Here is a 26,146-nt window from a genome sequence, read left to right as displayed (position 1 = left end):
CCTCCTGCCCACTGTGTCCTCCTGCCCATGATGCCCTCTTGCCCGCGGTGCCCTCTTGTCCATCGTGCCCTCCTGTCTATCATGTCCTCCTGCCCACGGTGCCCTCCTGCCCAGGGTGCCCTCCTGCCCGAGCACCGAGCCCACGGTGCTGCCCGCTGGCACAAACTTGGCTGAGTCGCCGTTCTGGGACAGGCGCCAGCGCTGCAGGAGAGCAGCGCACGGTGCGGGTGCCGCGGGGCAGGGCAGGGGCCCGTGCCCGGTGCCGGTGCCCACACCGGGCGCAGGCGGCGCTCAGTGACGGTGCCCCCGCGATGAGCCGAGGGTACCCGGTGCACCCTACCGGCAGCGGCGGCGGCTCCGGGAGCACCGTGCCCAGCGCAGCCCGGCCCCGCGCTGCCCCCGCCCCGCCGTGACGCACCGGCGGCCCCGCCGCCCCGGGCGGGAGCTCCGCCCCGGGCCGCGCGCGGCGATTGGCGGCGCCCGGTGACGCGCGGCCCGGCCCGCCCGGGGCGGCGGCGGGGCCGGCGGCCGGTGCGCGGGGCGGGCCGGTCCCGTCGCGTCCCGGTGCCGTCCCGTTGGTGTCGGCGGGGCGATGCCGTTCCCGGGCGGGCTCTGGTGGCTGCTGTGCTGTCGGCGGGGCTTCACGCTGCTGCGGCGGGACTACGGCGAGGCGGAGCGGGAGGCGGACGGCGAGGCCGAAGAGGAGGAGGAGGCGTCCTTCGAGCTCCGCGCTCACGGAGACCAGGTGGGGCCGGCACCGGCGCCGGGACGGCCACCGGGACGAGCGCGGGCGCGCCGCCGGGGCGGCCCCGCGGCGTGCGGGGTGCAGGGTGCGTCGCTCCGGTGGGTGCGGGCGAGCCGCAGCCCATGGAGGCTCCGGGCGGGCGCGGAGGTCCCGGGCCCGCGGGGCAGCACCGACCGTCCCGCTGGGTGCTCCGCTCCGGGCTGCCCCGCTCTTAGGACGGGACCGCGGGGGTACCGGGTACCGGGTACCGTGCCAGACCCGCGGCGGGAGCGGACCGGGGCGGTCCCGGGAGCACGTGCCGGCCGCGGGGAGCGGGCCTGGATCTCCCCTCTCCGGCTGCTTCCTCTCTGGAGGGAAACGGAGCGGCGGAAACCGGTGCTTCCTCCGGCCGGGCTGCGTGTGCGGCGGCTGATAGCGCGGGCTGCGGGGCATGGAGCTCCCGGGGCTCCGCTCTGTCCCGCCGCTCTCCCGCACCGAGGGCCCTGGATCCCAGCCCGGATTCGCGGGGCACAGGGGGTGGGGACTGCCCGGTCCCGCTGGCTGTGGCCCCTCTCCCCTGCCCGCTGCGGGGGCTGCAGCAAGGCCCTGGCTCCGTCGGTCCCTTAGCAGCAGGTCCCAGCCCGTGGGGACAGTGACGGGGCTGGAGCTGGGCCCTCTGGGGACTGACTGGTGGCAGTGCCAAGGGCACAGCTGCGTAAGGAACCGTCTTTGGGCTTCCCACATCCCATGGGCCGCGCTGGCTCCGGGCTGGCGTGGGCGACTGGTGACGCCAGCTCCCCCGAGAGCCCTTTGCTGTGGCCAGGGGGTCCTTGGAAAGCCGCGGTGTCAGCCGGCCCTTGGTGGGAGCGTGGGAGCAGCTCCCCTGGCCCTGCGGCCGCAGCTCCTCTGCTGTTTATTTATATCCCTGAGAAAGGGCCGGCTGCCGCCGCTGCCTCCTGAGCAGAAAGCAGGCACTGCCGGCATGCTGCAGCCCTGAGGAGCGTGTGAGGCCCTCCTCTCCCAGCGGGACAGTGTCTGGCGCTGCCGGCCCTGTGCATGGGCACCGGCGCTATTGACAGGTGCCCTTAATGCCACAGGTCAGTGGCGCCCGGCCCTGCCCCGCAGCGCAGCCGTACCTGCGGCGGCTCCCCCTTCCCCGCCACTATTTTTAGCATCTGTCTCTTTTTCTTGGCGTTGCGTGCTCTGGCCTGCCGAGCCTCTGGCTGCCCCGTTGGGCTGCAGCTGGCAGCAGCTCCCGTGCATCTCCCAGGACAGCACTGCCGGTGCTTCCATGTCCCCGCACCCCTCTGCGCTGGGCACCGCGCCCGGCCCGGTGCCTGCCTGTGCCTGGGCTCTGCCTCGTGTCCCAGCATGTGTGCCAGGCCCGTCACGTGAGTGGCACTGTCCATGTCAAGCCGTGCTGCGTGAGGAGGAACTGACCCTGTCCCACTGCAGGGCCAGGGACTTCCCAGCGCTGCGTCCCACCGCCGCGGGCAGGAAGTCAGCGGCCCCATTACAATGGGACTTTGTGCCGTAAGCGTATTACTCAGCACTGACCTTGTGCAATTCTGCACGGTATTCAGCCAGCTGGGTCAGCTCAGGACACACACGGCCAGCGCGCCCGCCGGCTGCCCCCGCACCCGGGGAGCCCCAGCTGCAGCCCTGGCTGCTGCCGTGCCCTTGTGGGTGCCAGGGCTCCTCTGCCCCATGGCAGCAGGGTGTGAGGCTGTCTCTCTGCGCCCAGAGCTGGGTTAATGAGGAGGAGGAGGAGGCGTACAGTCATGCCTCACCGTCATTGCATGCCAGGTAATGACCGTGGGGCTGAGATGTCTCCTTCCTCCCCAGGGATCCCTGGAGGTGAGCCTGAGCCAGCCCACCCGCAGCAGCAGCGGCTCGGAGCGGTGAGTGTTCCCCTGCCCCGGTGAGTGTTCCCCTGCCCCGCGTCCCTTGCGTGGTGCTGCAGGAGCTGAGGGACTGGCGTGTTGTGGGAGGTTGCCCTGGTGCTGGTGTGTGCTCCATCCTGCTCACCGAGCCAGCACCAGGCTGTGCTGCTCTGTCAGGCGGAGCAGGGAGTGGCAGAGCCGGGACTGCCGTGCTTGTCCCCATCCCTGGCGCATCCTCAGGCACGTCTCCATCCCCCTGCCGTGCCGGGGAGCTTGACTGCCTCAGGCTTGGCTGATGGGGCTGTGCATGACTCTGGCTGTGCCAGGAGGCTCTGCCGGGCTGTGTCCATCAGCAGAGGCTGTGCCCTGGGGTGCTTGGTGCCGAGGAAGACGGGGTGCAGGGGCACAGGGGCCTGCTCGCTCGCTGTACACGCAGTTCTGACGCTGCTGCCAACATTCCTTCCTGGTTGTTCATTTTCCGAATTCCTTGGCAGGGCCAAGACTGCAAACAGCTTATTTTTAGCCGGGGTCATTTGCACCCAATGACTCTGTTCCCACCGCAGGGCTGTGGGGTGCCCAGAGCCCCTCGGGACCCAGCTCATCCCAGCCCCGGGGCCAGCTCCCTGCTCAGGGGCTCTGGGAGAGCCCCATGGGTGCCTGAGCTCAGCCTCATGTTCTCCTCAGGTCCCTGCTCGTTGCAGAGGAGATGCGCAGCCTCATCGTGGACAAGGGCCCAGGGCCGGTGGAGGACGAGCCTGACGCGCTGGTGAAAGGTGGGATTGTGACCGGAGGGATGGTCAGAGCTGTGCAGACCCTTCCCCGTGCTGAGAAGCCATTGGGGTGGGTGTCAGCGAGGCTGAGGGCTCCCCTTCCCAGGCTGGCTGCAGCGGGAGATGCGGGGCTGCATGAAGACCCCCTGGATCCGCCCTCGGAAGTATTGGTTCGTGCTGACCCCCGACTCCCTGGACTACTACAGCAGCAACGAGAAGGGCGCCAGGCGCCTGGGCTCCCTGGTGCTCACCAGCCTCTGCTCCGTGCTCTGGCCAGACAAGCAGCTCTACAAGGAGACGGGTGAGGTGCCCATGCCCCTTGGCCGGGCTTCATCTTGCCGGCACAGCTTGTACCCTCCCTGCCAGCCCTGAGGGCCTGTTTAGCCCAGAGGAGAGGCTGTGCCGAGCCCTGGGGCGCTGAGCCAGCCTGGCTGGGGTGCTGGTGGGCAGTGGGTGAGTGGGTCTGTGCCTTGCAGGCTACTGGAGCGTGACGGTGTTTGGCAGGAAGCACTGCTACCGCCTGTACACCGAGCACCTCAACGAGGCCGTGCGCTGGGTGTGCGCCGTGCAGAAGGTCATTGACAGCAAAGCTCCTGTCCAAACACCCACCCAGCTGCTCATGCGTGATGTCGAGGTGAGCCCATGCCCACAGCAGCACTGGAGTGGGTGTTAGAGGCCTCACATGCCTCAGGGTGGTGGTGGGGGTTTGTGCACTGGGGTGGGTGTTTGGGTTCTCACATATCCCAGGGTGGTGATGGGGGTTTGTGCACTGGGGTGGGTGTCTGGGGCCTCACATGCCTCAGGGTGGTGGTGGGGGTTTGTGCACTGGGGTGGGTGTTTGGGTTCTCACATACCCCAAGGTGGTGGTGGGGGTTTGTGCACTGGGGTGGGTGTTTGGGGTCTCACATATCCCAGGGTGGTGATAGGGGTTTGTGCACTGGGGTGGGTGTTTGGGGTCTCACATGCCTCAGGGTGGTGGTGGGGGTTTGTGCACTGGGGTGGGTGTTTGGGGTCTCACATGCCCCAGGGTGGTGGTGGGGGTTTGTGCACTGGGGTGGGTGTTTGGGTTCTCACATATCCCAGGGTGGTGATAGGGGTTTGTGCACTGGGGTGGGTGTTTGGGGCCTCACATGCCTCAGGGTGGTGGTGGGGGTTTGTGCACTGGGGTGGGTGTTTGGGGCCTCACATGCCTCAGGGTGGTGGTGGGGGTTTGTGCACTGGAGTGGGTGTTTGGGGCCTCACATGCCCCAGGTTGGTGGTGGGGGTTTGTGCCAGGTTACCCCTCTGCAGCTGTTGCTTTGCCCTCCAGGAGCACAGAGACAGCCCCGAGGTTCTGGAGCAGATCTATCGCTGCAACCCCATCCTGCGCTACACCAGTGGCCCCCTCTACGCCCCCCTGCTGCCCTTCCCCTACGGCAGCCTGGACCAAAGTGGTGAGCGGCAGATGGGGGGCACAGAGCTGGGTACTGCACTCTGGGATGGCAGCAGTGATGGCTGGGATGGATGCTGTGCAGGGCAGGTGGGCACTGGGCTGGGGCCAGGCTGGCTCTGGGTGTGAGGACAGTGCAGGGAGGAGCATGGGGCTGTTAAACCTCATCCCATTCCACAGCCCCTGACCCCTCAGCTATGCCATCGGGCTGTTAACCCTCATCCCATGCCACAGATGCTGTGCAGGGCAGGTGGGCACTGGGCTGGGGCCTGGCTGGCCCTGGGTGTGAGGACAGTGCCTGGCTGCTGGCAGTGGGTCCTGGGGAGGACCATGGGGCTGTTAACCCTCATGCCATCCCACAGCTACACCACAGGGCTGTTAACCCCTATCCCATCCCACAGCTCCTGACACCACAGGGCTGTTAACCCCTATCCCATCCCACAGCTACCCCACATGGCTGTTAACCCCTATCCCATCCCACAGCCACACCACGGGGCTGTTAACCCCTATCCCATCCCACAGCTACCCCACATGGCTGTTAACCCCTATCCCATCCCACAGCTCCTGACACCACAGGGCTGTTAACCCCTATCCCATCCCACAGCCACCCCACGGGGCTGTTAACCCCTATCCCATCCCACAGCTCCTGACACCACAGGGCTGTTAACCCCTATCCCATCCCACAGCTACCCCACATGGCTGTTAACCCCTATCCCATCCCACAGCCACACCACGGGGCTGTTAACCCCTATCCCATCCCACAGCCACACCACGGGTCTGTTAACCCCTATCCCATCCCACAGCTACCCCACATGGCTGTTAACCCCTATCCCATCCCACAGCCCCCGGCCCCCGCAGCTACACCACGCTGCGTGACGAGGCTGTGAAGCTCTTCAACTCGCTGCAGCAGCTGGAGTCAGAGCGGGACCCGGTGCCGCTGATGCAGGGTGTCCTGCAGACCTGCCTGGACCTGCCCCCGCTGGTGGATGAGATTTACTGCCAGCTGGTGAAGCAGACTACGGAGCCGCCGGCGCCGGGCGGGCAGGGCGACCTGCACTACTGGCAGCTCCTCACCTGCATGAGCTGCACCTTCCTGCCCTCCCCGCCTGTCCTGCGCTTCCTGCGCTTCCACCTGGACAGGTGAGTGCCAGGGAGCTCGCCACGTGCCGGGCGCCCCTCAGATCAGTGCCACCCTGATCCTCCTGGCGTTTCTTGCAGGACGGAGAACCGTTTCCCCGCCTCGGAGATGGCCAAGTACGCCTGTTTCATCCGAGAGGCGCTGGGAAAGACGAAGGGGAGGGAGTGTGTGCCCTCTCTGGAGGAGATCCTGGTGCTGATGCAGCGGCAGGAGATGATCTGCACGGTGCACTGCCCTGGGGCGCCTGCCTGCAGCGTGGCCATCAGTTCCCACACCACAGCCGAGGAGGTGAGGGGTTATGGCTGTGCCAGGCAGGGGGGCTGGGGACATTTTGATGCACAGGGTTGGGTGGGCAGAGTGCCACAGCAGGTGAGCAGGGTCTCTCCCAGCTGAGCCACGGTGGAGAGGGGCCAGGAGCTGTCTGCGTTTGCCCACCATGACCTGTCTGTGTCCCTTTACAGCCCTGAGTGCCGTGGCCAGGAACACGTGGTCACCATCGGTTGCCTTTGTCTCGCCCAGGTGGCCCAGGAACTTGTGTCACGCCTGGGGCTGTCCCAGAGCCCCAACCTCTTTGCGCTCTACGAGCAGTCCCGGCGACGGGAGCAGCCAGTGGGCAGTGCCACGCTGCTGGCTGATGTCCTCACCAGGTTTGAAAAGTAAATGTCCTGTTCTGCTGCCTACGGAGGAGAGGGGCTGGGGGGCACAGGCGGGAGGGGACAGATGGGGATGGAGCACATCCACAAGCTGATGGAGCCGCTCCTGTCTGCTGCAGCCTGGCTGGAGAGGACCGGGAGCAGGACCCACCGTGCCGGCTCTGCTTCAAGCACTACGGCTTCCTGGACACGGACAACGTGCCACGAGACAGCCTGGAGTTTGCCCTCCTCTTTGAGCAGGTGAGTGGCACACCAGGGTGACCGTGTCGTGGTGGCCGTGCCGCGGTGGCCGTGCCATGGTGGCCGTGCCGTGGTGGCCGTGCCGCGGTGGCCGTGCCATGGTGACCATACCGTGGTGGCCATACAGTGGTGGCCATGCCGTGGTGGCCGTGCCATGGTGGCCATGCCGTGGTGACCATACCGTGGTGGCCGTGCCGTGGTGGCCGTGCCATGGTGGCCATGCCGTGGTGACCATACCGTGGTGGCCATGCCGTGGTGGCCGTGCCGTGGTGGCCGTGCCAGCTCACCCTGCTCTCTGCCAGGCGCACGAGATGGTGCTGCGGGGCTACGTGCCCACGTCGGAGGAGACGCTGCAGACGCTGGCGGCCCTGCGCCTGCAGAGCCTCAACAGCGACTTCTCCACCCACGCGCCCTTCCCGCGCCTCGAGGAGCTCTTCCCTCCGCACGTGCTGCACGCCCGCCTGCCGCCCCTGCCCCACCGGCCCCCCAAGTGCCGCGGGGCCCGGCTGCGCGCGGGGCTGCTGGCCGGGGGGCTCTGGGGCCAGGCCCTGGCCAAGCAGCGGGCGGAGCGGGACCAGCGCCTGCGGGGCCGGCTGCGGGAGGAGGGGGCCAGCACCATGGCTGCCATCGTGGAGAAGTGGAAGCTGCTGCAGGGCATGGGCCGGCCCGAGGCCATGGCCGCCTACGTGGCTTTGGTGCGGGAGTGGCCTGGCTTCGGCTCCACGCTCTTCGATGTGGACCTGCAGGCGGTGAGGCCCTGGCTGGGGGTGGTACAGGGGTGGTACTGGGGGCAGTGGGCAAGCCTGACACCCCCCTGTCCCTTGCAGAGCCCAGTGGGGGCCGGGCCCCAGCGCCTGTGGCTGGGCATCGGGGCCAAGGCTGTCTCGCTGTACAAGCCGGGAGAGCCCGAGCCCTTGGACAGCTTCTGCTACGGCCGCATCTCCTCCTTTGGTGCCTCTGACAGCAGCACCTTCCGCCTCTCCGTGGAGGACCGAGACCTGCTCTTTGAGACCTCCCAGGTAAGGGGCTGCCATGCCTCCACCCTCCCCTCACACCAAGGGTGCCCCAGACTGACCCCCGTGCCCGCTGTACCCGCAGGTGGATGAGATCGCCCAGCTCCTCAAGACGTACCTTGCCTCTGCGGGTGCCCAGCGGCTGCCCCGGCCCCAGGAGCCTCCCACCAGTGCCCCCACTCTGGAGCCCACTGTGCTGCCCCAGGGGCTCTGCCCTGCTCCCGGGCCCTGGCCACCAGTGGGTTCCTCCCACAGCTAGCCCAGCAGCTGCTGTGGCCACGCAGGTGCTCCCGTGGCCGGCGTGGGAGGGCAGCCAAGCCTGGCAGCGAGTGGCAGCTCTGTGCTGGCCCCCAGAGACCAGGGGGCCAGGGGGTCGTGCTCCCCCACTGCCATTGCCTTTCTGGCTATTCCCTTAATTTATTTTGAGACGCCTGCGCGCCCCACGTCTCCCAGCACTTTCCCTGGTGGGCAGCGGGGCCGCCCTGCTGTGGTCCCCAACGCTGCCCCCAGGCCTGTCCCCGTCCCCTATACCCCGGTGCCTTTGCCTGCAGCACTTGTGCTGCCTGGCCACCCTGCTCGTGCCCTGGGCAAGCAGAGGGTACCAGGCAGTAGTGCTGTGCCATCGTCTGTCTGTCCGTCCTCTGGAGCCACCCCTTCTGGAAAGCTGCGGGCGGCTTTTGGCCAGGCTGCCCTGGGGAGCCACGGGCTCCTCCTGCGCGAGTGGCTGGGCTCTGCGGTGGCCCTGTGGCCAGGCTGGTGTCACAGGGCTGGATGGTGGAGTGGCAGCTGGTACGGCCGGGGCTCGGCCCCTCAGTGTTGCCTCTGTAGAGTTTGTTGGTTCTGTCTTGGGATGGGGGGGGTTGGTTGGTTGTTTTTCTAAATAAATGCACAAAGGAAAGGCTGGGCCTCCTGTCCTGGAGCGTGGGCTGCCAGCGGGAGGCTGGGACAGTGGGATCCCTGGGGCAGCCAGGGCAGCAGGGCCTGGAACAGGCAGAGGGGAGGAGCAGCACAGCATGTCCTTGGGGGCAGGGACTGCTGTCCCTCTGGTCACTGCCAGGCGACCTTTGGCATTTCCCCAAGAGCACAGGCAGCTCCAGCTCCCCGGCAGCCCCTGGCACTGGCTGCCCCGGCGGGGGGAACTGCCCCAGCCACAGGGGCTGCTGCCAAAGAGGGCGTGGGAGCCCATGCTGCCACCGTGGCTGTATTTTTAGTCACCTGCTCTGTGCCCCAAAGGGTAAGAGGAAAATGCTAATTTTCACCTTGGGCTGCCAGGGTTTGGGATGGTGCCAGCACTGCCCCTTGTTCCCAGGCCACAGCCCAACTCCCACAGGTCAGGAACAGAGCTGCTGTGTCCATATCCCCTGACACTGTCCAGCCTCCCAACCATGTCCTTCCTGGTGTTGCTGTCCCTGCCTCAGATCCTGAGTGGTGAGGGCACTCCCAGCCCCTCATGGCCACCCCTGCCCAGAGCCTCAGTGCTGCAGGAGATCCATGTGGGTGCTGTGTGCTCTGCAGGCAGGGCGGTGCCAGTGCCAGCCCTGGTCAGCCGTGCAGGCAGGTCCTGCCAGTATTTCTGGCTCTGCTGCAGCAGTTGCCCAGTGCTGCCTGGGCCCCATGGCATTGCCAGCCGGGACAGAGCTGGCCCTGCACACCCCAGGGCATGTCAGTGAGCAGTGGCCATGGTTCTCCTGTGCAATGGGGCTGGCTGGCCAGCCAGACAAGGCAAGCACCAGCCCCAGGCTTCCCTGCCTGGCTGTTCAATCTGGAGTCATGCAGGCAGCATCAGTGCAGGAACAGCCTTTATTAAAGCAAAATAACCTACAAAAATATAGATACAGCCCGTGCCCCAGGCCTGATCTGGCCAAGGAGGAACAAGGCTCCCGCCCAGGGCAAGGACTAGCTCAGCCACACGGAGCCTTTGGCCACGGGGGTTGTGTGCACCCAAACTCAGGGGGCCAGGCCTGTTCCCAGCCCCAGGGTCACTCTCCTCCTCCTCCTCCTCCTCCTCCTCGCAGCAAGCGTTGCTCCCACAGGCAGAGGTTCCCTCCCAGCAGAGCGCGCAGCTGCCCCAGTCCTGTCCTGGGCCAGGGCACACGGTGGGGTGGGAGCTGTGCCCCAGCTCTCCACAGAGGAGCGCTGGCACGAGGGCTCTGCCACGCCAGGCAGCGCTGAGGGGTGACAAACGTGGGCACGGCAGAGACGAGCCCTGCCGGCGTGCGCGGGGGCGGCCGCGGAGCTTCCTGTGCCCCGGCAGGGCACTCACTGTTCCTGCGTGCCCCAGGAGATGTAGTCAGGGCGTGTGGCGGCGTGATACTCATCGATCAGCTGCTGCACGATCTCCCGGGAGTTGTCCAGCTCGTCAAAGTTGTCCTTGAAGATGTCCTCCTTGCGGAACTGCTCCAGGAAAGCCTCTCGCTTGCGCAGCTTGTCGTACTGCCGGCACGTCCGCTCGAACAGCTGGGGAGCAGCGCCGGGTCAGGGCGGCCACAGAGCCCCAGGGAGCCTTCCCCGAGGAGCCAGCAGGGCTTGGGAGGACACTGGACCAGATCTGAGCCCTGCTAGGAGCCACCCACCCCCGTCCCTGGCTTTGTGACAGGCCCAGAGTGAAGAGAAAATGATGGATGAAACCCGGGGACACGGAGATGGACAATGCCCAGGGACAGGAGGATGGATGAACCCCAGGGACAGAGGGATGGACAATGCCCAGGGACAGGGAGATGGACAATGCCCAGGGACAGGGAGATGGACAATGCCCAGGGATACAGAGATGGACAATGCCCAGGGACAGAGGGATGGACAATGCCCAGGGATACAGAGATGGACAATGCCCAGGGACAGGAGGATGGACAATGTCCAGGGATATGAGAGTGGACAATGCCCAGGGACAGGAGGATGGATGAAGCCCAGGGACAGAGAGATGGACAATGCCCAGGGACAGGAGGATGGACAATGTCCAGGGATATGAGAGTGGACAATGCCCAGGGACAGGAGGATGGACAATGCCCAGGGACAGGAGGATGGACAATGCCCAGGGACAGGAGGATGGACAGTGCCTAGGGGCACAGATGGACAATGCCCAGGGACAGAAGAATGGACAATGCCCAGGGACAGGAGGATGGATGAACCCCAGGGACAGAGAGATGGACAATGCCCAGGGACAGGAGGATGGATGAAGCCCAGGGACAGAGAGATGGACAATACTCAGGGACACAGAGATGGACAATGCCCAGGGACAGGAGGATGGATGAAGCCCAGGGACAGGTAGATGGACATTGCCTGAGGACACGGAGATGGACAATGCCCAGAGGTCTGGGGCTGCAGGGCCTGGCTTGGCAGGGGAGGCTCTCACCGAGGAGATGTTGGTGTGGTTGGCCATCATGAGGCCACTGACACGGTGAGCAGAGGGCAGGTAAGGGGACTTGCGGGACAGAGCCACCTGGATGCTGGCAGGGCCCCAGGGGATGAAGTTGGCCAACTTCCTCTCCCTGATCCGCTGCAGACTCTTGTGAACCTGCAAGGATGAGAACAGCAAGGGACAGCAGGGTGAGGGACAAAGAGCCTGGCTGCAGCAGACCCAGGAGCTGCTCCCCACAGCCATGGGGAGTCATTTCATCACGACTGCTGCCTTCCCATGAGGCCAAAGCCCCAAGAGGAGCAATCTGAAGCCAGCTCTCAGACACTGCCTAGCCTCACCCCAGGATCCCTGCACAGTGACCATGCTCTTCCTTGTGCCACACCACGGCCATCAGTACCTGAACAGCCACGGGGACTCACCTGTGTGGGATCCACCTCCCCCTGGATGATGTTGAGGATGGCAATGTAGCAGTGGTTGGTCTGCCTGTCTCGCCCTGTGGACACCATCACGTTTTTAGGCTGCAGCAACCTCCTCATCACGTCCAGGACTGTGGTTTTCCTCACACTGGCCACCTGCACAGGCAGCCAGGGGTCAGAGGGAGTGGGTGTGCTGCTCCCTGCCCTCCTGCTGCCTGGTACACACACACACACACAGGAGCAGGGGGCAGCTGGACAGAAATGCCCTCACACAGGGGATGGAGTCACATGCAGAGCCACATGCCAGACAGGGAAATCCCAACACGGCACAACAGGCACAGCCAGGCCAAGAAACAAAGTGTTAATGGAGGCTCCAGCATGGGGGCTGTCTGGCCCACACCCTGCAGCACAGCAGGGGCTGGGGGTGAAGCTCAGCTGAGAACAGAAGCACAAGGACCTGTTTTATATTGTTGCTATCAAACATGGGTTCTGTCCCACTGCCAAGCAGAAAGAAGTGCGGGTTCCACAGCAAATCCCACTGCATGCCCTCCCTGCCTTGCCCAGCTCTGAGCTATGGGCAGCCTGTCCCTGAGTGCTGCTGGGGCTTTGCCCAGCTGCTGCTGGCCTGGGTGGGCACAGCCAGGGCCAGCACCCAGCCTGCCCACAGCAGGGACAGCTGGCTCAGGTGGCAGCCCCCCCTGCCCACACTCCTCCCTCGGAGGACAGATCACACACTGATACCCTTTTCAGAGCCAGCAGTTTTTCAGATTTGCTTCTCTGAGAAACATCCTGAGGAAATGCACGCAGGGAGAGGAGAAGAGCAGCTGTTAGTTCCTTCCGGGCCGTGGTGGGGCAGTGCAGGTGAGCACCTCCCAGAAACCAGAACTGCCCCACTGGCACCAGGGGGCTGGGGGGCACTGGTTAGGGACCAGCCAAACAAAAGAACAGCACTTGAAGTGCAGAGAGGTGGCAAATTCACTCTCAGACACAGACTGAGCTTCAGGAAGGGTCTGACACCTGTAGCCCACCCTCAATGACAACGAGCGTTGCTGTTTAGACCCAAATTGCTGAAGCTGATGGGGTGGCAGGACTGGCAAGGCCACTCTCCTGGCCTTGCTCTCATCACTGCCAAGGGTGGCTTTTGCCAGTCCAGAGCCTGATGCATGCAGCAGGTAGCCTGGCACAAGCACAGCTGCCTGCTCGGGTCTGATTCACTGCACATGCGGCCGTCACGTGGTGCGAGCACACGTGGGCTGGGATTTGGGACATGAGCCTGGGATCTGGGACGTGCAGTGACAGCTCACAGCGAGACAGGGCTGACAGATGCTGCAAGGTGAGTGTGGCAGCCTCTGTGCCCTTGGGGATGGGGAGGAGAGCCCCATGGGGGCTGCCTTACCGACTGGTCGGTGGTGAGCGGCGTGTAGCCCGTCATGAGGAAGTGCAGCCGGGGCGTGGGGATCAGCGAGGCAATCAGCCCAATGAGGTCGTTGTTCATGTACCCAGGGTACCTGAGCGTGGTGGTGCTGGCAGACATGATGGTGGACACCTGGGGGAGAGGACAGGCTCAGCAGAGGGTCACAGAGCCTGTAAAAACCTGCCTCATGCCGGCACGACCAAGGGAAGCTGCGGCACCTGGATGGGCACAGGGCCCTCACTCACAGCTCCAGGCTGCCCACCCCTCAGCCCAGCCCATGAAGAAGGTTCAGACTAAACTGAACACAGCAGGGAAACCCCATTCTGGATTTTCCCGAGGGAAAAGCCCTTCTCACCAGCTGGTTGATCTGTGAGAATGACGGGTTCTGGATGTGCAGCCGGTCTGTCGCGATCCGATTCAAGGCTGTGTTGTCCAGAACCACCTGCAAGAGAGACCTGGCTCTGAGGGGCCCCTGAGGCAGCTGAGGAAGGCCAGTCCTGGCCATGTGTCCCAGGGCACTGGTGGTCCAGCACAGGCCCTCAGAGGAGCCCTCTGCACAGGTGGCAGACACTTGAAACCACAAGCTGACTCATGCATGGCTGTAACTGACACAGTCAATGGAGCCTCTTCCCTCCCTCCTGGCTGAGCTCCCCACGCTCTCCCAAGAGCTCTGCCCCACTGCAGCAGCTCCAGTGCAACTGCTCCTGCACTGCCACATGCAGGGAGCAGCTGAAGGAATGAGCAGTGTCTGGTCAGATGTGACTGAAGGCAGACTGAAGGTGCTGCCTGGCTGGGGAGGCTGTGGGTGCTGCAAATGCTGCATTCAGGAGGGGCTGCAGCACAGCTACAGAGAAAGCACAGCCTGTCCTCACTGCCTTGGAGCCAAGGCAGAAATGCCAGGCAGCTCTGCAGGGGTGAGGGTCCCTGGGGCCACATCTGCTTGGTCCCTCTCTTTGGGGTGTGCTTGTTGCTGCACCTGGGGCTTGCTCATCCCCCCAGGATGGGCTGCAATTCTGAGCTCTGGGGACAGGGCCACCTCCTCAGGGCTGGCTGCACCACGGGCCTCTTACCACACAGTCAGCATTCTGGGTCAGCCTCTTCAGAGTCAGCAGGGAGTTGTAGGGCTGGACTACGACGTCGCTCATCTCATCCTGGTTTGGGAACACCGAGTAGGTCTCCACCAGTTTCTTGGGATACCTGGTGAGAAGTGCAGCATCTCAAGGGTTAACACTACCAAGCTACACTCTCCCCTCCCACAAGCTGCCTTAGCAGTCTCCAGGGCTCAGGACAGGGTGAGTCACCAAAGCTGCAGCCAGAGTGGCTCCCAGGGAGGGAGAGAATGTGTCCCAGCCATGCCTGCCCCAGCAGCACAGGAGCTGGCTGCCAGAGGAGCTACAGGGAGGCTGAGCCATCCACAGGCTGATTAAGCAGCTGCTCACAAGCCTTTTCAAGAGGATGCAAGCTGCAACAGGCCAGGATGGCAGCTCCCAGCCTTCAGCCAGAGCCTCCCGCCCTCCCCTGCACCGTCAGGGTGTCCGCAGGCGGCTGCCTGATAAGAACACTGAGGGAAGGCAGAGCTTGGACACATCAAGTCCAGTTTCAGAGGCTCTCGAGTGCCCAGGCGTATCAGGAGGCAGCCCTGAGCAGGCATGGTGCCAGGGATTGCACAAGGCAGTGTTTGGCTGGGGGTGGTGCCTCTGAGTCAGCGCTCTCCAGCTCCAGGCAGGCTGCCCGGGCTGGGCCAGGACTGCAGCGGGGTGTGGGCAGGGGACAGGGCTGTGCTCACCTGCCCAGGGCTCTGCTCACCTGTCATTCAGCCTCTCCAGGAGGTAGGAGCCCAGCCCAGAGCCTGTTCCACCAGCAATGGAGTGGCACAGTACAAAGCCCTGGAAGGAAGCAGCAGGCAGGGGCTGAAAGTGAAGCTCAGACAATGTGTCAGCCCTGCTAGCTCCAGCAGACACCTGCCAGACAGGGCCAGAGCTTCTCACAGCACAGACTGACCCAGCTCCTCTGACCCCAGCTCCTCCAGAGCCCAGCAGCAGCTGCAGCTCCTCAGGCCACTGCTGCCCACACAGTGGGACCCGCATCTCTGCACACCCCACAAAGTGCAACAGCTGCTCTGTGGGAGAGCACTCAGGTTCCTCCCACCCAGAGCAGCATTGGAACAGCTCCAATGTCACCCCCAGGGGTCCAGTCTGGCACAGGAAATGGAACTGCATGTTCTCAGCTCTTTCCTGGGTCCTTCACATCCCTCACTCCTTCTAGAATGAGGCCAAGCTCCCAGTGCCTGGCTCCAGGGCAGCTCCCACATGCTCAGCTCCCACAACAGGCACTTGAATCTCCTGCCAGCTTGTTTGAGTGATGTCCTCCCTTTCCCTGCTGCCATGTCACAGCCTGACACGAGCACCTGGCAGCCCTGTCTGTGTGCACACAGGGTATGGCTCACATGGACAGCATAGAGAAAAATACCCCACAAGCAAACAGTGAGAGAACTTCTGGGGCAGGCTGGAGTGGGGATGGACAAATCTGACCCCAGATCCCCTCTCTACATGTTCTGTGCTCAGAAGCTCACTGAGCTAAGTCTGTGCCCATCACAATGCTGAGCTCAACCTCACAAAGAGCTGGGAAAACACCAGGCAGGGCCACCAGCTCCTTGTTGACTTACTTCCAAGCTGTCACTCCCATCAGCCTCTCTGTCTATTATGTCAAAAATATCTTCATGGATCTTTTCTCCCTGCAAGAGAGATCAGGACTGGTTTTGCTCCTTTCCCATACACAACGTGGACAAGAGCTGCTCAAGCTCAGTGTGAAGCTGAGTCAGACTGGCAGTGTGGTCCTGTGCCACACAGGGCAGCGACACAGGGCAAACCCCAGGGCTGAAAAGTCTCCCCCAAGGGCTGGTACCTGTGAGAAGCCACTGGCCCAGTTGTTGCCAGCTCCCCCTCCATGCTCAGACAGGTAGATGTTCTCTGGGTTGTAGAGGTTGGCATAGGGGGAGTTGAGGATGGAGTGGATGACACGGGGCTCCAGGTCCAGCAGCACGGCCCGGGGGATGTAGTGCTCATCATCTGCCTACAACGGGAGCAAGAGCATCTCCATGCTGCTGCAGCTTGGTGCCACCTCCTTCCCAGAGCATCAGCCACCCCTGCTGCAGGTGAGGGTGAGAGGGAGGAGGGAGAGGCTGCTCCTGTGCATGAGCTGCAGGTGAGGGTGAGAGGGAGGAGGGAGAGGCTGCTCCTGTGCATGAGCTGCAGGTGAGCCCCACACGGTGACAGGGAGGAGGGAGAGGCTGTTCCTGTGCAGCCTGCCCTCAGTGCAGCATCTCTGTGCCCCAGAGCTCTGCCAGCCGGCGAGGGGGAGGCACTCCGGGTGCTTACATAAGGCGCTATCTATGGCAGCCCCAGCCTCGTGCCTCTGCTCCGCCTCCACAGCGCTCCAGGGACAGAGCGGGAGCGCGGGCGGGCAGGGAGCGGGAGCCGGGCTGAGCCGCCCGCACTGCACGGTCCCGGTGCCCGCGGGGTGTGCAACGGGCACGGACAGTGAGCGGATCCTGCCGGGGCACGGAGCCCCGCGGGGAGCAGGGCGGCTCACGCTCCGCGGCCCGGGGCTGCCGGTACCTGGTAGAAGAAGACGTCCTTGCGGTCGGTGCCCTCGGTAGCGAACTCTTCCACGATGCCCTCGGGGCTGATGCCGTGCTCGGCGCAGAGCTGCTTCCAGAACTCGAACCCGACTGCGGGGAGGCGCGGTCAGACGGGCCGGGCACCGGGCCCGGTACCGGGGCAAGGCCCGGAGCGCCCCGGCCCGCAGGCCCCGCCCCACCCGCGTGAGGCCCCGCCCCACCCGCGTGAGGCCCCGCCCCGTCCCGCCAGGCCCCGCCCCGTCCCGCCAGGCCCCGCTAACCGCCCCCCCCACCACCACAGCATCCCGACCCCGCCCGGTGCGCGCTGCCCCGGGCCTGCCGCGGCCGTGGCGCGCTCACTCTGGTTGCCGCACTGGCCCAGCTGCAGGGTGATGATCTCCCGCGGCATCGCGGCCGAGGCTCCGCTCCGCTCCGCGCCCCGCCCGACTCCGGTACCGCCGCGTCTCCCGCCGGCGCCAACGGCACTGCGCGTGCGCGCTGCTCGCTTCCGGGGCAGCGCCGCCCCGGCAACGCGCGTGCGTCCCGGCGGGAGGTGCGGGCCGCGCATGCGCCAAGATGGCGGCGCGCACAGTGGCGTCGCAGTCGGTTGCTGGGGGCCGCCATGCTTGCGGCGGGCGCGCGCGCGCGGCGGGCGGGCGGATGTTGACGCCGTGAGGGAGCGATGGCGGCGGCGGCAACGGCGGCGGGGCCCGGGCCCGGCGAGCGGCAGCGGCGGGTGCAGGCGTTGAGCGCGGCGCTGCGCTGCCGCCTCGGGCCTTACGAGCCGCTGCTGGGCGCCGTGCAGGCCGCGCTGGTGTGGGAGCGGCCGGGCCGCAGCGCGCTGTGCTGGGTGGCGGTGCACGGCCTGTTCTGGTGAGCGCCGGGGCTGGGACCGGGACAGGGCCGCTCAGGGCTGCGGTGGCCGGGGGGCCTGGGGGAGCTGCCCTCGGGGAGAAGCGGTCCGTAAGGGGCCGCGGGTTTGCTCCGTGCCCCTTTCGGATAGGAGGGACCGGGAGCGCTGGGTTTGCTGCAGCCCCGTCCCCGTGCTCTCCTTGTACCTGAGAGCATCAAACCAGCCTGCTCTGAGGCAGGGGAGGGAGGGCAGCCTGCCCTGACAGGAGCTGTACACCAGGGCTGTCCCGGGACACCTGACACGAGCAAACCGGAGTCACCCGGCAGCTGCCCCCGGGGCACGCTGTGTGGTGACTGAGTAGCAGGTGCTGAGTTTTCCCCCTCAGTGAGTGGTTTGAGGTCGGTTTGTGTTATCCCTAAATATCTGGTCGGTACCAACTCATTGGTTTCTTCCCCACAGGTTCTTTGCTCTGACTTCCCTTCGTTTGCTGTTCCTGACTGCTGTAACCCTCATAGTGGTAGTGTGTGTAGACCAGTGGAAACACAAAATCTGGCCAGAAATTGGTGGTAAGTTGCATTTTGAGCTCATAGCAACAAATCAAGCCCAGTTTCCAGCCTCACAAGTACAGGCTCTGCGCTGCCTGCAGTTACATTGCCAAAACCTCAACTTTTTGCTTTAAGGGTCTAGAAGCCAGCAAGACTACTGCAGGCATGCTCTTTCTGGAGCTGGAATATTCTAAACCTGTGTAAACACAAGTTCTTTTTGTGCTTGTGACACTGGTATGTGCCTTGTAATCCTGAACCACAGGATGTACGTGACCTAGTGCAGGTTGGAGACAGTGATTCACTTTGTGAGCATTCAGTACCAGAGTGAGAAACAGAAGCAGATGGAACTCGTCTGGATTCCCCCTCAGAATCCATAATCAGTTTAGGATGAACACAAGTCCCAGCCTTGCTGTTGATCAGAGATGTCTTTGGGAGAAGAGGCATCTGAAGGGCTGTAATGGAGTCAGTTTTCAGCTCTCAGTGACCAAAGCAGTTGTTTCCCTCCTTTGTGACATTAATACACTGATGGACAGCCCCAATCCAGCAGCTCAGGGTCCCTTGGCTTTGCATGGTCAGGTTAGTTTGGAGCAGTGTGAGGGTCTGCATGTTCCCAGGGCTGGTTCCCTGACTAACCAGCAAGTCCAGCTCCCAGCTTTCTGCTTCAATCTACGTTCCCTGTACTTCCTGGGAAGACATTAAAGCTTTCCTTGTTTTCAAAGCTTGGCTCAGGCTCCTTGTTAGGAGACAGTGTCTGTCCAGCTCCCTCATCCCTCTGATTTGATCCCTTTCAAGTCTCAGCCTGGGTGGGAAGGTATTAAAGGATAAATCCACGATGCCTCCAGTGTGCAGGCTGTTCCTGCTCCCCAGCTGGTGTGTGCAGGGGGGAGAGGGAGGTGGGCAGGCTCTAGAGTGCAACAAACACCAAGGAGCACCAGGGAGAGACTCCTGCAGCCCTGTGCTGTCACACGTACACACACTCAGGATTTGTTATGGAGTGATGCTTCTCCATCCTGTAATTACACTTAATGTCTTTTCCAGGTGTTCCCCAGCTTATTAAAACTTTACTTAAATCCCAAGAGCTAAGCATTCCCATGGCAAATTCCTTGCAACTAATGTAGTGTCTGTTCTTAATATTTTAGTGGCAAGACCTGATGAATTAGACAATGAGAGGTAGGAAACTAATTGACTGCTCTGCTGTGATACTGTGTTGTTACCTGCACATGCTTGGGGTGTTGGCACCTTTGGGTGAGGGGGAGGAGGGAGACCCAGGTGCAGCCAGGTGCTCATGAGAAGTTTTTTACTTGCCCAAGCCATTTTATTATACTTTGTCTTCTTAGCAGCCTCCAAGATTTGCTTGCTTGATTCCCTGCCCCCTGAAGTTAGAAGTGTTGCCTTAAGAGCAATTCCTCTTGTGTGGCTCTCCAGTAGCAGGAAACCAGCATTTCTGTGGGAATTAATGAAGTCTTCTGAGACTTGATGGGGAATATTTAACAGGCTTGTTCCAGCAGTTGTTCCTGCATAGTTATGATGTGACTGCAGCATTAATTATGGGTTGAGAAATGCTGAGGTGTTGCCTCAGTGCTCACACCTGCCTCTCTGGGCACACCTTCCTGTGCTGGATGTCACTTCCTGATTAAATCATCACCTCACCTGCTGCCAAAGGACAATTGTCTTTATTTATTTTCATTTTTTTTAAGAGGCTCAAGCACAAAAGGAATTGCTCTTTCTAACCTTCAGGTACTCCTGACTAGCAGTTAGGCAACACTAACAAAAACTGACCAGTTCAAGGCCTCCAGAGTAACTGAGTACATGAAGTGAGGTGCAAGGCTGCTTCTAGACCTCACGCTGAACACTTGGAGGCTGCAGTTGACCAGATAAACACAGAAAAAAAATAAATGGATTCACTTGATTTGCCTGTGCAGCATGGAAACTGAAATTTGCCAGGGCATTGACTCAAATTCCTGCTCGTCAGCTGCTGTGGGAGCACTGGGATGCTGCTAGAGGGGCTGTAGATGAACTGCTTTGACCAGGGCACTGCTTGGAGGGCAAGTGGCCCTCACCTCTAGAGCTCTGTGCTGGGTGGGAACAGGAGGAAGCTTTAAGACAAGTATTTATAATGAGGGTCTTCATCCCTGCCACTGATGCAGCAATGTCTCCCCAAATTGTGCCTTCCCTGCAGCTGGGGATACGTCCACCCTCGGCTGCTGGGGCTGCCAGAGCTCTGTCATCATTTGGCTGAAGGATGGGTGACTGGGACCAACTTCTTGAATAATCTCTTCGTTTTCAAGAGGCAAAGTCCTGGCAAGGTAAGAAATGTGCAGTTCAGAAATGACCTGGTTGGTGTGGAGCCCGTGCTGACCACGAGGATCCTGCTGTGCTGGCATCCAGCACTGGCTGAACACGTTTCTGATGGGAGCTTGTCATGGGAGGGCTCCCTCAAGCACCATGCCTGTTATGTGGTGGGGAGGAATGGAAAACCCAGGCAGAATAATCAGGTTGTGGAGGAGGGAGGAGAAAGTGAATGTCACTGTGTGGATTGCACCACTGAAGTGAGAGCCTGGCTGCTCCTTCTGGAGGTTTCTGCCTTTTCAAGTGTCTGTCAAATTTGTCTCCTCACTGGGTTTTAACAGTTTGAGAATGTGTCAAGCTTTTTCCTTCTTCTTTTTTTTTGAGTTTATGGAAAGAGAAACCTGTAGCACAGTGATATTGTGCTTGTGCTTTTCACCTTGAAGAGCTCTCTAGTTTAACCTCTTCCTTGCTGTTGGTGTCCCTGCTTTGGGAAGCTCCTCAGCTGCCTGTGGCTCTGAGGGCAGATCCCCTGTGCCCACACTGGAGCAGGGGTTGGACACTGAAGGCTTCACCCTCTTTGGAACAATGACCTGACCCAGGATTTGCAGAGGCTGAGATGGTCAAGAAGTGAGTGGACCTGCTGCTTAACCCTGGAAACTCACTGTCTGTCATGTTCTTCAGTTTTGCCTTTTAGTGTGTGGAGTGTTCACTTTCCTGGCTGTCCTGGGCCGGTACATCCCTGGGCTCTTGCTCTCGTACCTGCTGTGTAAGTAAAGCTCTGTGCCAACACAGACTTACATGTGAAAGGAGATGAGTAGTGCTGAGTGAGGGATGGGGCTCAAAAGGAAAGCTTGTGTGAATGGTTTTAAAATTTAAAACAATACATTCTGCCAGGAATGTGGTGGTTCTTGACCAGGACTCAAAGTCTGGTCTGGAAAGAATGTGTTTGAGTGCTTAGTAACTACAGATCAGGTTGGCCTCTCAATTTTGTTAAATTGGCAGAGCTGATGTGATGTAGTAGCCTCCTTCAGCCAGATCTAATAAGCTCTTGGAGGGCTATAACACACCCAAGCTAGCTCAGCTACCCTTGGAGGCATAAAAATCAGCAGGATGGCTTCTGTTGCAGTGTTGGAAACAAAAAGATGTAATGAAGTGCAAAATAACAAACAGGGAAAAACCGAGCCAGGTGCCAGAAATCCTGCTCCTCGTAAAACACCTCACAAAAGTGATTAGTTCCTTTGTTCACTTCTTTTTCTACTAAATTGCTCAGGCAGGCAATTTCTGTACAATTAGCTATCCTTATGTTTGAGGTGAAGTCCCCTAGACCTATGAGGTAGGAGAGAAACTCTCCACCTAATCCAGGAGAGAAACTTCTAGGCTTCTTTCCTTTTTAAAAGGACAAAAAATACTTTTGTCACTCCATCAACAAGAAACACACTGCTCTAGTGATGGCACCTCCTCCAACAGCCTCCCACAGCGCTGCCCTCAGTGCTCACATCTGTGTGCTCTGTGTGTTGTGCTGCATCAGGGAACAGGCAGGATGTTTGCCAAGCAGCATCCTGAGCACCTTTCTAACCCACATTCCTGCTTCCTGCAGTGCTGCTGGTGCTGCTGTGGCCCCTGGCTGTGTACCACAGGCTGGGGCAGAGGGTGTACCTGAGGCTGGAGCCCGTGCTGCAGCGCCTGGACTGGAGCGTGCGCGGATACGTGACAGCGAGGCAGCGCCAGCGGCAGCGTGAGTCCTGCGTGTTGTCATTTCAGGGTTTACCTCAGAGCCTCGGGTTCCTCTCTGATAATTCCCTGCCAGGTGTGTCAGTCACCTCTCCTTTCCCCTCCCAGCACTGTCTGTCAGTCCTGGAATTCCAGAAGAGCATCGGTGATTGGCAGATTCAAAGCCCTGGGGGGGGCATTGGGCCATCCAGGTGTCCTTTGTCCCTCCCCTCCTGTACCTGTTTGGTGGCTCCCTACCCCTTCCCTCCCCTTTTCCCTGGGGTTCAAAGACACAGCAACCACGGGGTTAGGGAGTTCTGTTGGAGCTGTGGGCCAGAATAAAGCTCTGGTTCCAAACCCTCCATCAGAACCAACTCCTTTCCTTCACCATCGCCTTAAAGCTTCTCTGCCAGAGAGAAACCCAAGGAGCAGACCCTGTTATGGGGGGAAGCTCCATCCCAGCACCACCAGAGCTCCTGCAGGCCTGGACTTTCCTCCAAGCACCCAGCTTAGCCAAAAGTGTCTGTGGGGTGAAACACCACACACCCAGCTTAGCCAAAAGGGTCTGTGGGGTGAAACACCACAGTGCTGCTATTTGGTTCAGCAGCAAGGGCCAGACAAGCTTAGGCATGTCCTGATGGCTATATTGGCAATATTCCAATAGAGTCTTGTGCCCTTTCTGCCTCCAAGGTTTCACACCTGGATCTCTGATCCCTGGAACAGGCTGTGAATAAATAGAGGCTCCAGCCTTGGTGGGCAGTGTGGGCTGCATGTGTGGCATGGCAAATCCTTGGAACTGCCTTGAGAAGAGAGAGAGGCAGTTCCTCCTCTGCAGCCATCTCCTAGGAAGCAGCTGCTGTGGGCTTTTCACACCACCTTCCCAGAGCTGCTCCAGTTCTTGGCTGTCAGAACTGTGTGTTCTCTATTCTGGAAAAAGGAGGAAAGGAGGAAAAAAAACTGTGCGAGGGAGTTCTGCACATGTTCATTTCAGCAAAAAACCTGCAAATGATCATGGCTCTGCTGTGGAACAGGGCTCTGCTCTGTTCTGTGCAGTTTGGGGGTTTCTGGTCCTGCACAGAGCCTTGCCCAGCAGCAGTAACAGCTTTGTGTGTGCTTTCTAACAGTGCATGGCCGGGCCCTGGGTGAGGAAGCCACGGATGATGGGAGTGACAGTGAAGAGGAGCTGGCTGCATTCTGCCCCAAGGTAATGGAGCTTCTTGGAGAGGGAAGAGCTCAGCTGGAAAGAACAAACCTCACTGGGGGGACATGCAGCACATCTGGCAGCACAGCTCAGAGTGATAGGAGAGCAGATGAGGACACTGTCCTTTCAGATAGGTTTTTCCCACTCTGTTCCACTAAAGAATGTCCAGAGCTGCTTGTGCCAGCTGCAGTCTCCTACCCTGTGCAGTAAATGTGAATGAGTCTCAGGTACCAGTCTCCCACGGGGTCCAGGTTTAGCAGGAGGCCACTCCATCATCTGTTGTTTTGAGGCGTGGGGATAACCTTTCTAGTGCTGATGTTTTCAATTTTATCTTCTATTTCAAAGCTGGATGACTCTGTGGTGGCCAAGGAACTGACCATCTCTGACTCTGAGCATTCAGATGCTGAGGTTTCCTATACTGAAAATGGGATGTTTAACCTTTCCAGGGGCCAGACACCCCTGACAGAGGGATCAGAAGGTGAGAGGGAAGGGAAGGTGTGGAATGCTGAGCAGGTGCCAGTGTGATAGGCTAGAGGGAGGATGTGTTACCTCCCATCATTGAAGTCTGGCTGTTTGATGTCAGCCTTGCTGCTGGAAATGAGCTGCAAGTGCCTGTTTTGTTCAGAACTGAACTTCCTCCTGCATTCCTGTGGTGCTTGAGCGAGGGCAGCAGCTCTGCACAGGCAGATCTGGCTCTGGGTGCTGGTGCTCCACTCTCACAGGTGGCTGCTTCAGCACCAGTGTTCCTTGTGAGTGAGCTGGGATCTGAACCCTTGAGATGAGGGGAGGGAGATGTTGAAGAGTGTGATCTGTGAGCTCCCAACAGTGTGTCCAGGGGAGGTGCTGGCCCAGCTCCTGCCTGGGCCTGCGGGTGCTGGTGAGTACTGGCAATTAAAGCACTTTCTCCTCTTCCAGACCTGGATGGTCACAGTGACCCAGAAGAATCTTTTGCCAGGGATCTGCCTGACTTCCCTTCCATAAACCCTGAAGCAACAGGCATAGATGATGAGGATGACACCAGCATTGGGATCCCGAGCCTGGCGTACCGCGCGCAGGGGACAGAGGATCTGCAGCTCCCCTACGAGCAGGAGGAGTTTGGCACGCTGCCATCGGTGCAGAACCTCACCAACAACATCGCTGGCTTCGTCACCAGGGGCATGATCCAGCTGGCACTGTCAGGAGGCTCTCAGGCAGGCCCCTCACGCAGCACCAATCCCCAGAGAGGGGCAAAGACTCACCTCAGAGCAGCCAGTTTGGACTTGGACACTGATGCTGAAGGGGATGACTTTGAACTGCTGGATCAGTCTGAGCTGAACCAGCTGGATCCCACTGGCTCCCGGGGCCAGTAAACCATGCTGTCACTTCCCTCTGGTTTTCTACTGCGCATCATGGAGTGAATCCTGGAAGGAAAAGCTTTGCACAGTTCTCTCAATCGTCTCCTGGGGGTCTGGGTGATGTGACAGCCACTCCTGGCTGGGTGCACCACTGTCACTTGTGACTCCGTAGCCTCGCTTGGATCTTAAAATAAAGGACACTGGCAATCTGTAGGGAAGAGGCGTTGATGGGACAGCTCCACAATCACCCTGCACTGTCTGACATGATGCTGCCTGCTCCAAACTTTTATCTCTCAGACAATAAATCTGGTGTTTGCAGCTCTCAAGTCCAGTGGGACTGACAGCATCGCCAGGAACAATTGTGCACTGAGTTCTGGCACTGATGTGTAACCAGGGGAACAGGACAGAGCCCCTCAGATGTGCTGTCTGGGCCTCAATGCTGTTCTGTCTCAGACAGCTGTTCCCCAATCCTAATGTGTGCACAAATCCAAGTCTTCTCTCCCAGCAATATCCAACTCCAGGTGGAACCAAGCCCCTTGCTCCACTGTGGATGTTGAGCAGCTGCAATGTTTTCCTTGCACTGGCTGCTCCCTCGGCTCCAGCTCCTCGTGATGCTGTTTTGTAAGAGCTCAATGGCAATAAGACACCTGCTGTGACCATCAGACCACCTACAACAACATCCACGTGTAGCCCCTGCTCTTGTGTTGCTTCTCTGAACTAACAGCTTTTGTTAACAGCCAACTAACACTTTGCTAGAAACCCCTGTGCTGCTCCAGTGCGTTCCCCGTGGGCAGGGCCGAGGCTGCACGTTTTCCTGGAGGAAGGAGGAGGTGGAGCAGGGCTGCCAGGGCCGTGCTGTGTCCCTGGGCCCGTGCTGCCTCCAGCCGTGTGCAGGCAGAGCAGGGACAGCAGGGACAGCAGCCCAGACCAGCAGCGACTGAAGAGGTCGTGCCTGTGAACAAACCAGCAGACTCCAGGGAGCGCCAGCCCCCTCTGCCCACCGAGTGCCCACCGAGTGCCCCCGTTACTTTTCCTAAGCCATACAGACCCGGTTCTGATCACGTTTGTGCAGCCAAGAACGTACCTCGTCAGGGACCCCGTTACCGGCTGCTGTCTGTCTGATTCTGCTTATCCCACTGCGTCCGCCGTGCCGGGGCTGAGGGCGGGGCCGGGGGGGCGGCCTCAGCCGGGAAGGGGAGCTCGGTAACGGGTACGGGCTGAGTCCGGTGCGGAGGCGGTGGGGGGCGAGGGAGCGGGACCGCCGGTTCCAGCCGGGGAGTGCTGAGCTGTGCGCGGGCCGCGTTCCCGCGGGGGCGCGCCGGTACCGGGCGGGGCACGTTCCTCCGCCCATCGCGGGCCGGTACCGGGCGGGGCACGTTCCCCCGTCCATCACGGACCGGTACCGGGCGGGGCGCGTTTCCCCGCCCATCGCGGGCCGGTACCGGGCGGGGCACGTTTCCCCGCCCATCGCGGGCCGGTACCGGGCGGGGCACGTTTCCCCGCCCATCGCGGGCCGGTACCGGGCGGGGCACGTTCCCCCGCCCATCGCGGGCCGGTACC

General features: G+C 61.2%; 3 protein-coding genes across 4 annotated transcripts; 2 read left to right on the top strand and 1 right to left on the bottom strand.

Annotated features, from left to right (window-relative positions):
- Positions 1–577: 577 nt before the first annotated feature.
- On the top strand, positions 578–8,748 carry PLEKHH3 (pleckstrin homology, MyTH4 and FERM domain containing H3). Of its 2 annotated transcripts, XM_063178847.1 has the most exons (13): positions 578–745; positions 2,570–2,625; positions 3,292–3,380; positions 3,484–3,678; positions 3,854–4,011; positions 4,687–4,810; positions 5,649–5,946; positions 6,025–6,232; positions 6,464–6,600; positions 6,717–6,837; positions 7,140–7,586; positions 7,665–7,856; positions 7,936–8,748. In XM_063178847.1, exons 1-13 carry the CDS (start codon positions 593–595, stop codon positions 8,107–8,109), a joined length of 2,352 nt encoding a protein of 783 aa, XP_063034917.1. In that variant the 5' UTR covers positions 578–592; the 3' UTR covers positions 8,110–8,748. The 2 variants fall into 2 exon arrangements, with proteins under 2 accessions (XP_063034917.1, XP_063034916.1); XM_063178846.1 differs by having other exon boundaries at positions 7,140–7,856.
- Positions 8,749–9,632: 884 nt separating this feature from the next.
- TUBG1 (tubulin gamma 1) lies at positions 9,633–17,139 on the bottom strand. The gene is made up of 11 exons (XM_063178809.1): positions 17,015–17,139; positions 16,653–16,765; positions 15,940–16,107; positions 15,701–15,769; positions 14,842–14,921; positions 14,106–14,232; positions 13,391–13,477; positions 13,018–13,167; positions 11,625–11,777; positions 11,200–11,361; positions 9,633–10,307 (listed from the first exon to the last, which is right to left on the bottom strand). Exons 1-11 carry the CDS (start codon positions 17,061–17,063, stop codon positions 10,110–10,112), a joined length of 1,356 nt encoding a protein of 451 aa, XP_063034879.1. The 5' UTR covers positions 17,064–17,139; the 3' UTR covers positions 9,633–10,109.
- A 197-nt stretch (positions 17,140–17,336) lies between these two features.
- Positions 17,337–25,689, top strand: RETREG3 (reticulophagy regulator family member 3). Its single transcript, XM_063178781.1, has 9 exons — positions 17,337–17,527; positions 17,967–18,073; positions 19,192–19,222; positions 20,232–20,358; positions 21,023–21,107; positions 21,939–22,076; positions 23,176–23,255; positions 23,598–23,730; positions 24,168–25,689. Exons 1-9 carry the CDS (start codon positions 17,337–17,339, stop codon positions 24,599–24,601), a joined length of 1,326 nt encoding a protein of 441 aa, XP_063034851.1. The 3' UTR covers positions 24,602–25,689.
- Positions 25,690–26,146: the final 457 nt, after the last annotated feature.

Source organism: Melospiza melodia, chromosome 30 (assembly GCF_035770615.1).
Source record: "Melospiza melodia melodia isolate bMelMel2 chromosome 30, bMelMel2.pri, whole genome shotgun sequence".
In the NCBI taxonomy this organism is placed as follows: domain Eukaryota; kingdom Metazoa; phylum Chordata; class Aves; order Passeriformes; family Passerellidae; genus Melospiza; species Melospiza melodia.
The sequence above is the reverse complement of the archived record's forward strand: the minus strand, read 5'-3'. Positions and strand labels throughout refer to the sequence as shown.